Source organism: Cebus imitator, unplaced genomic scaffold (genome assembly GCF_001604975.1).
Source record: "Cebus imitator isolate Cc_AM_T3 unplaced genomic scaffold, Cebus_imitator-1.0 Scaffold170, whole genome shotgun sequence".
Taxonomy (NCBI): Eukaryota; Metazoa; Chordata; class Mammalia; order Primates; family Cebidae; genus Cebus; species Cebus imitator.
The window spans coordinates 2,690,409-2,700,090 of NW_016107485.1; the positions used below are offsets into that span (position 1 = coordinate 2,690,409).

The 9,682-nt window shown below is 43.0% G+C and overlaps 1 protein-coding gene across 1 annotated transcript in view; it reads left to right on the forward strand.

Annotated features, from left to right (window-relative positions):
• The first annotated feature begins 153 nt into the window (after positions 1-153).
• Positions 154-9,682, forward strand: part of SLC25A17 (solute carrier family 25 member 17) — a 57,243-nt gene continuing 47,714 nt past the window's right edge. The window contains exon 1 of the mRNA XM_037744289.1: positions 154-362. Within this exon, the coding sequence (XP_037600217.1) occupies positions 309-362 (54 nt within the window). The 5' untranslated portion in view covers positions 154-308. The remainder of the gene's footprint in view (positions 363-9,682) is intronic.

The window sequence follows — 9,682 nt, forward strand, 5'->3', positions numbered from 1 at the left end:
AAAAAAAAAAAAAAAAAACCACAAAAATTAACCCGGTGTGGGTACACACACACACACACACACACACACCACCACCACTTCCTCCCCGCCACACACACCCCCCCCGCCAAGATGGTGGGCCCCGAGGTGTTCTTAGTCCCACCCTCTTTCCCGCCCCGCGACCCGGAAGCGGTTCTTGGGGAGGCGGGCATGTCTGAGAGGGTGGGGCTTTCGACGCACACGCCCCGGGCTTCAGCGCTGGTTTCCTAACTCAGCTGGTTGCGGCATCTGTGGGAAAAGTGTGGGTGGGTCTAGGGGGAGCCGCGCCAATGGCCTCCGTGCTGTCCTACGAAAGCCTGGTCCACGCCGTGGCCGGAGCCGTGGTGAGACGGGGTCTTCACGCCCGGGCCGCAGCTGGGTGTGAGGCTTCTCTGGGGCCAGTCCCGGGATCTGCCTGGGGGATGGGTCTGAGAGGGAGGTAGTGTGGGTTGGGTCCTCCGTTATGACTGTGGGGCCGGGAAGAATGGGCCATAGGCGGAAAGTTGTTGGAAGAATTCGGGGTGAGGGCCGAGACTTCGCCACCTCCTGGTTTCCTAGAGACTGGGGTGGAGAGCCGTGGTCACACATGTGCACTCCGGGTCCGCGTCTTTGCTTTTGAGAAGTTTAAGGTCAGTCTACCTTCCCCACACACTCAGGCACTTTGCCTCACTGGCCTGGAGGAGAACGTAGGTGTGAAGGCGGGTTGCTTAATCACAGGCTCTCCTACAGCCTGTCCGGAGTTCAAGAGATTCTCCAGCCTCAGCCTCCAGAGTATCTGGGACTACAGCGACCCTCATGCCCAGTTAATTTTTTGTGTTTTTAGTAGAGACGTGTTTCACCATATTAGCCAGGATGGTCTCGATCTCATGACCTTGTGATGGCCCGTCTCAGCCTCGCAAAGGGCTGTGATTATAGGCGTGAGCCACCGGGCCCGGCCTTTTTTCTTCCTTTCTAAATCAAGATCTGGGTTCCCGTCTACTACAAGTGTGGTTTGCTATGAGCTGTATGCTTGATTCTTGGGCTTCTGGTGTCTAGGTTCCACTTCCCCCCTCCCCTCTTTTCCTTGAAACTTTCCACTTTTGGCTTGGTTGATTCCTCTTTTGGTTCTTTTATCTGTCTGCCTTTTCTCATATCCTTCACCAGTTATTAGCACACACCTTTAGCTGTTAAAATCACTGTGACTTCAGAGGAACATCACTGAATCCTCTATTTATCCTCCAGAAACTTCACTGAGAGCTCATGTTCTGTATCTGGATTGAACCCTAACTCCCATTTGTTAGCTAGATGCTCTGTAAACCTCACTTTCCTAATCTACAAAATGGGGGAAGTGATACCTACCTCACAGAGTTTAGAGAATTAAGTGGCACAGTATTTCATCAAAATGCCTAATTCAGGAAACCTGGTTCGTTCAGCTCAGCCAGAAGAGCCTTTCAGCCAGTGCGAAGGCCAAGATGGACGCTTGCCTGACAAGATGGGCATGGAGACCTGTGTGTCTGGAGTAGAGGGAACAAAGGCAAATAGGTTTCAGGGGATCAAATTGTGTGAGACTTTGACTCTGGCTAGCTGTTGAATTTGTTGATTAACTTTTTTTTTTTTTTTTTGGGAGAGGGAGTCTTGCTCCATTGCCAGGCTGGAGTGCAGTGGCAGGTTGTCGGCTCACTGTAACCTCTGCCTCCCTCCTTCAAGTGATTCTCCTGTCTCAGCCTTCCAAGTAGCTGGAATTACAGGCACGCACCACGTCCAGCTAATTTTTGTCTCCCAAAACGCTGGAATTATAGGTGTGAGCCACTATGTCCCACCCTACAGGCATGTTTTAATAATTAAATTAGTAGCTTTGAGTGTTTTATGGCACACCCTGGGATAATTGCAGATAATCTGGAATATCTCAAAACCAGATTTATATTGCTTCAGGAAAATGCTGCATTTTCTTTTTTTTTTTTTTTTTTTGACGGAGTTTCCCTCTTGTTACCCAGGCTGGAGTGTGATGGCGTGATCTCGGCTCACCACAACCTCCGCCTCCTAGGTTCAGGCAATTCTCCTGCCTCAACCTCCTGAGTAGCTGGGATAACAGGCACGCGCCACCATGCCCAGCTAATATTTTGTATTTTTAGTGGAGACGGGGTTTCACTATGTTGACCAGGATGGTCTCGATTTCTTGACCTCGTGATCCACCCGCCTCGGCCTCCCAAAGTGCTGGGATTACAGGCTTGAGTCACCACGCCCGGCTGGAATATATTCTTGATAGCAAGTTCCCAATTTGATTAGGAGTCAGTGAGAACTGAATTCTCAAGTTATGCAACCTACTAGTTTCTGTCTACATCCCTGTGACAAAATGATTTTTTTTTTTTTTTTTTTTTTACTGACCGAAGATTTTACAGAGATGTAGAGGTGAGAAAAATCTCCTGGCTTTTCATCCCTTGAAATGTGAAAAGTTTTTTTGGAGGAGTCGTCTCGTTTTGTCCCAGGCTGGAGTGCAGGCACAATTTCGGCTTACTGCAACCTCTGCCTCCTGGGTTCAAGCGATTATCCTGCCTCAGTCTCCCTAGCAGCTGCGATTTCTACATGTCCGGCTAATGTTTTCTATTTTTAGTAGAGAACGGGATTTTGCCTGCCTGACCAACATGAGAAACCCCGTCTCAACTAAAAATAAAAAAATTAGCCTGGCGTGGTGGCTGGTCTCAAACTTCTGACCACAAGTGATCGGTCCCCCTCGGCCTCCCAAACTGCTATGATTACAGGCCTGAGCCGCTGCTCCTAGCCCAAAATCGTATCTTAACTTTTGGTCCTGCACTTTCACGTGACTCTAAGGCGTGATGGGAATGTTCCCGGAAGCAGTATCTTCTGCAAATTTTGTGAAAACGACCAGGTTAAACTTTGTTAGGACCCTCTCCCAGGGATTAAGTGTCATGTTGGGCATAAAGCACTGATCCTGGCATGTAGTCAGCACTCAGGAGTTATCACGAGGGTATTCTAAAAGGAAACATGATAGAGACAAGTGGTCAGGAAAGAATGGAAGCTGGAGTCCCTGAGGAGCATCCTGAAGCAAAATCTCAGTATGTATGACAGATTAAAGTTGAATGAGGCTTCTTTAGTTCTATGTAATTTTGTTACTCACTTTGCAACATGGAAAGAAAATTTTTTCCTTCAGTATTTTATGAAGTACAGCTACATAAATTGGCTTTCGTAATCCTCACAGCAAATGGGGATTGTTGGTACTAACATTGTCATTTCACAAAAGAGGAAACCCAAGAGGTTAAATGACTTCTATAGTTGCCAGCTAGGGAGTTGGCTCCCACTCGCGTCTGTTATCATGGGCTCCTGATGCTTAACATCTCTTCCCACCACACTTAAAGGCTTTTCGGGAGGGAGAACCTTCCAAGTCCACAATTGAGTTTTTTCGTCTTGGCCAAAATTACTTGCAGAATAGAAAAGAGCTCACTCAGGCCGGGCACGGTGGCTCAAGCCTGTAATCCCAGCACTGTGGGAGGCTGAGGCGGGTGGATCACGAGGTCAAGAGATCGAGACCATCCTGGTCAACATGGTGAAAGCCCGTCTCTACTAAAACTACAAAAAATTAGCTGGGCATAGTGGNGAGGCTGAGGTACGAGAATTGCTTGAACCTCAGGAGGCAGAGGCTGCAGTGAGCTAAGATCGAACCACTGCACTCCAGCCTGGGCGACACAGTGAGGAATCGCAAAAAAAAAAATAATAATAAAAGAAAGAAATTATGAAAGATTTTATCTTTATATTCCCACCTCCACCTGTCATTGCTCTGTGACCCAGGACCCAGGCCACCTATCGTTACAAATGTATAAGACTAGTTTAGAGCACTTTTCACCAGTTGGTATGAGAAAAGAAAATTAGGCCCAATTCTTTGACTCTAGCTCATGCACTTACCATCACACTGGACTTATCGCCATGTAGACACAGTACCTGCCCTTTAGAAAACCCCAGCCTGGGAAACATAATGAGACCCACATCTCTCCCCACCACAAAAAAGAAAAACCTAGTTAGACATGATGGCACAGGCCCATAGTCCCAATTATTTAGGAAGTTGAGGTGGGAGGACAGGAATTTGAGGCTGCAGTGAGCTATGATTGTGCCACTGCATTTCAGCCTGGGCAACAGAACAAGACCCTATCTAAAAAAACTATACCAATCTGATCTGTAATCTGGCAGCTTTTTCAGCTTCTGCCTGTTCTCTTTCCCTCTAAAAGCTAAGCTTATTTAAAGAATATTCTGCATGTACTGCCTCTCCTCATCCTACTTTGACCACTGGAACTGCTCTTCCAAAGGTCAACTTTGACTTCCTAACAGCTTAATCTAGTGTTGTGAATGTTGTAAGGTCAGGGATAACCAGGTACATACGTGTTTGTGTCTTTTCACAATGTCAGACTTTTATTGTGTTATTTCAGTTATAAAAGTCACAAGTTACATGGAGTTCTCAAGGAGGAAATTTTTTTTTGTACTTCTCATTCACTAGGTAGTCAATATTGTAAATCAACAATATTGTCAATATTGTTGTAGAATGTTTAATCTATAATTATATATTAAGTATACTATTATATATACTTAATATATTAAGTATATATATAATATATATAAGTATAAATATAATAAGCATACTATTATGTATACTTAATATATAAATATTATAGATTAAACATTCTGCAACAAAGCAACATTGAACATCAAGAGAAAAGAGCTAGGAAAAAGGATTAATGAACCAGTCCAGGGAGAGTCGTATAGACAAGTAGTCAAAAGGAGTATCCTGGTCCAGTCTTGTTATGGCAGTGTGTTGGTCTTGTAAGAAAGAATCTTTGATGTGGGCAGAGCCTTCGGAGAGAGATATCAGATGTTCATTACAAGTGACAGCAAGACAGTGTCTGTTAAGAGACCATTTTGAGCTTTTTAAGTCCTGTTCTTTTTATGGTCACAGAGTCTTCTGGTGAGGACTGATAGTGGAAGAGCATGTTTCACTGTGTCTTTATCTGGAAAAGCATCTGGTCCCTGTTGTCAAAGCACTTTTTGAAATGTCAGATGGAATCCTTTTCTAAGATGGAGTTATTTATGTCAAGAGTGCTCTATACGTCTACCGACTGTTTTTGCATTCATATTTGATTCCACTTTTTTGTAAGTATTCTATACTGTGGATTCTTCTACCTTTCTGAAGCTCCTTCTGAACGAGCAGTTGGTCTTTATTTTTTTACTAAATAGCAATTGCTCTTTTGGAAGGAACTTGAGAAACCACTACTCGCTTTAGGGCCCTAAAATTAACATTGACTCCTAGTCCTAACAGATGCTATAGCTATAAAGGACATGTAGAAACCAAGAATTGTTGAGTGCTGACTATGTGCCTGATATGATGCTAGGTGCCTTCCTAATTTTCTTTTCTTTTCTTTTTGAGACTGAGTCTCCCTCTGTTGCCCAGGCTGGAGTGCAGTGGCACAATCTCGGTTTACTACAACCTCTGTCTCCCGGATTCAAGTGATTCTCCTGCCTCATCCTCCCTAGTACCTGGGATTACAGGCATGTGCCACCACACCCAGCTCATTTTTGTATTTTTAGGAGAGATGGGGTTTCACCATGTTGGCCAGGATGGTCTCGAACTCCTGACTTCAAGTGTTGGGATTGCAGGTGTGAGCTACCGTGCCTGGCTTTAAGATAATTTTTCTGTTCTGTAATGCAGTGTTCTAAATCAGGAGATGCTGTACACTGATTTCAGTGCTGCTGCTGTGACTCAGCCACTTCTAGACTCCTCTGGAAACTGTTTTTGGACTAGTATTGTCTCCCTGCCCCCCCCAACCCCCACTATTTTCATCCTCCTGCTAGGATAAATCAACATTTTAGAAACAGTCACATCTGGTGATTTGATTGGTATGCCAACCTAAACATCCTTGTTTTATGCTTAAAAGCCATGAAAATCTGCTTCTGTATTTATGTATGTTCCTGTCTGTTATTCCCATAAGATTACACATGCTGGGGGGAACCAAGTCTTGAGCAGATTTGCCCAGTGTTTCATTCTTACTCTGTAAAAGCCCAACCTCATGTGTGAATTGTATTGGCCAAATTAAAAAGTATATTTTAGATATTTATTGCCCTTTTACAGGAGAGATATAGACCAGAATGAATAAACCATCTGTTTTTAGTATGTAGCCCTAAATGTAGATGATGATGCATTCTTAAGAAATCCAGGTGCCAGGCTGGGCACGGTGGCTCACACCTATAATCCTAGCACTTTGGGAGGCTGAGGTGGGCGGATCACTTGAGGCCAGGAGTTCAAGACCAGCCTGGGCAATATAGTGAGACCTTGTCTCTAAAAATAAAGAAAAAGAGAGAGAAGGAAAGAAAGAGGAGGGGAGGAGAGGGAGAGAGAGAGAAAGAGAAAAAGAAAGAAATCCAGGTGTCAGTTGTGGAATTGTTCACAAAAAAGAGGAACCCCCAAATCCCCAGGAACTTAGGCTAAAAATTGTTTATATGACTGATATAGTTTGGATGTTTGTCCCCTCCAAATCCCATGTTGAAATGTGACTCCCAGTGTTGGCAGTGAGGCCTAATGGGGTCATGGGGACAGATCCCTCATAAATGGGTGGTGCCATCCCCTTTGTGATGAGTGAGTTCTCACTGTGAGTTCTTGGGAGAGCTGGTTATTTAAAAGAGCCTGGTGCCCCCCCTTACCATATGACATACCTGTCCCTCTTTCACCATGATTGTAAGCCACCTGAGGCCCTCACCAGAAGCAGTTGCCAGCACTTTGCTTCTTTTGCAATCAGTATAACCATAAGCCAAAATAAAACTTTTTTCTTTATAAATGACCTAGTCTTGGGCATTCCTTTAGAGCAACATAAAACAGACAAATACAGTGACTTTGCTTGCTATTTTTATATCTAGCTAAGTTCTCTCTCTGGGCTGCAATCTACTATTGCCAAATGCCTAAATATTTTTTTTTTGCCTGTGAGGTCATTAATTAATTCATTGTTAGGTTCCTTCCTTTGAAGTGCCTATAGTCTAATAAGGAAAAAAAAAATCTCATTAACAACTAAATACAATACAGTGCAGTAATTTCTTTGTAGTAGCATTTTCTGTACAGGACACACAATGCCATTTGAACCCAGAAGAGACAGTAATTAATTCATCATTATCTCAAATTCACTACTTCTGAGATTTGACTAATAATTTCCTAAAACTAGGTACCTCTTTTGACTTTATTTCTGTCAATGATATCTTCCCTCCTGTGACTCTCCCTTCTCCCTTACAATCAATATCCAGTGAATCAGCAAATCCTACTGATTTTGTATTTATCAGTTCTTCTGACAGGTATCTCTTCTCTGTTTTTCCAGTCATCACTCAAACTGCCTCAAGGCCTTCCTGCTTCAAATCAGATGTATTTTGCTAAAGCAGTGTTTGTATTTCTCTTCCGATCTTTCAGGTTGAAAGCTCTTGAGGCTACTTTGGCAGTCCCCTAAAAGACTTTTTGTCTTTTCTTTTTAAATCAGATACTTGTGTATGGCGGTTGTAACTTCAAATTTCTGGAGTTTTCCCTCCCTAATTTTGTCATTTTCCTAATTTTCATATCCAGGATAAAATGACAGCTATTTTTTTTTTGAGACGGAGTTTCACTCTTGTTGCCCAGGCTGGAATGCAGTGGCTCAATCTTGGCTCACTGAAACCTCTGCCTCCCGGGTTCAAGTGATTCTCCTGCCTCAGCCTCTGGAGTAGTTGGGATTACAGGCATGCACCACCACTCCTGGCTAATTTTATATTTTTAGTAGAGACAGGGTTTCTCCATGTTGGTCAGGCACGTCTCGAACTCCTGACCTCAGGTGATCCTCCCGCTTTGGCCTCCCAAAGTGCTGGGATTACAGGCATAAGCCACTGCTCCTGGCCAAATGACACCTATTTTATGTTTGTTTTTATTTGCTTTTGGTTAGCATTTGTTACTCTACTAAATTTCATAAAGTTTTTTTGGAAGCAGAGAGATTAAGTTAGCAATGCATTTCTTAGCTCACTCATTAAGTATCCAGGAAACCGATAAGAGTGGTGTTAGATGCTGTGGGGTAAAAGATTCCAAACATGAGTCTGTGACCAACTTGCCCTTATAAAATTTTACCATAAATAAGAGCAAAATAGAATAAACAGCAAATAAGTAAGTAAATCCACAAATGTTTTAATATATTTATTTGGTAAGGCTAGCAGTAGTCCGTCCACTGTAAAGTATTTAAAATGGGATTTTCTCTTTCTGAAGAGCTAATCTAACCTCCTACAAACTTGCTTCTATCATAATTTTTTAAAATCCTGTATAAAATATTTAAACAACATCTTGAAAGCGTTAAGAAGACAAGAATGTAGGGAATTCTTAGAATGAGTGAAGGCAAGACCTAGAGAGCAGTTTTGCCCTGCATCAATTGCTTGACCAGGAAACATGAGTTTTAGATTTGTAATTTTCAGAGATGCAGGGAGAAGAAAAAGTCTAGTCTGTCCAAGGTGAAAGTCTAGTAGGGGACTTTCCACTAAACTTTTAATCCCAAAGGAATATGCTGTAAAGCTGAGTGAAAAGTAATCTTGCTCCTCTCCAAGAAAATCAGTTATCTCCAACCTCGGCACAGAGTTGAAAGGGGGAAATCACTACTGAGATTTTGAAACCACAAGCCTTAGGTTACAGCGTGAATTCTCACTACGTGCATGATTTGAAAACTAAATAAATTAATAAGTTAATAAAGCCAGCAATTTAACTTAGAGGGATCCCCAGTTGGTAGAGCCCAGAAGTAACTAGCAGAAAGCAACACCAAGTTTTCCAGAAGCCCACATCTTCATTAGGTCTAATACAATGTCCAAAGTTTAAAAAAAATTTTTTTTGAGATAGGGTCTCACTGACACAGGCTAGAGTCCATTGGTGCAATCATAGCCCACTGTAACCTCGAGTTCCTGGGCTCAAGCAGCCTTCCCACCTTAGCCTCCTGAGTAGCTAAGACTACAGGCATGTGCCACTGTATTCTGCTTACTTTTATTTTTGTAGAGACAAGATCCCACTATAATGCCCAGGCTGGTTTCGAACTCCTGGGCTCAAGTGATCCTCCCACCTTGGCCTCACAAATTACTTCAGGCATGCCGCTGCTTCTGGCAACAAAATAAAATTCTAACAAAAGCAGCTTAGTCCAAACTAAACTCACAGAGAAATAAGAGACTATGAACTAGAACTGTAGACAGGATAACAGTCCTGCATGGAATCAGAAAATGAAATTTTTAGTCACAATCTAAAGTTATTTAATATGTATAAGAAAATAAAGGCTAGAAAATATTTGTTAAAAATAAGAAACTCAGATTGCCAAACAGATTTGAAAATTAACCAAATAGAATATATAGAAATGGGCTGGGTGTGGTGGCTCACACCTATAATCCCAGCACTTTAGGAAGCCAAGGTAGGTGGATCCCTTTGAGCTCAGGAGTTTGAGACCATCCTGGGCAACACGGCAAAACCCTGTTTCTACAACAAGTACAAAAAAATTTACCTGGGCATGGTGGCTCTCATCTGTAGTCTCAGCTACTCAAGATTCTGAGGCTGGAAAATCGCTTGTCTTGGAAGCCAAGGTTGCAGTGAGCCAAGATTGTATCACTTGCACTCCAGCCTGGGTACCAGAATGAGACTCTGTCTCAAAAAAAGATC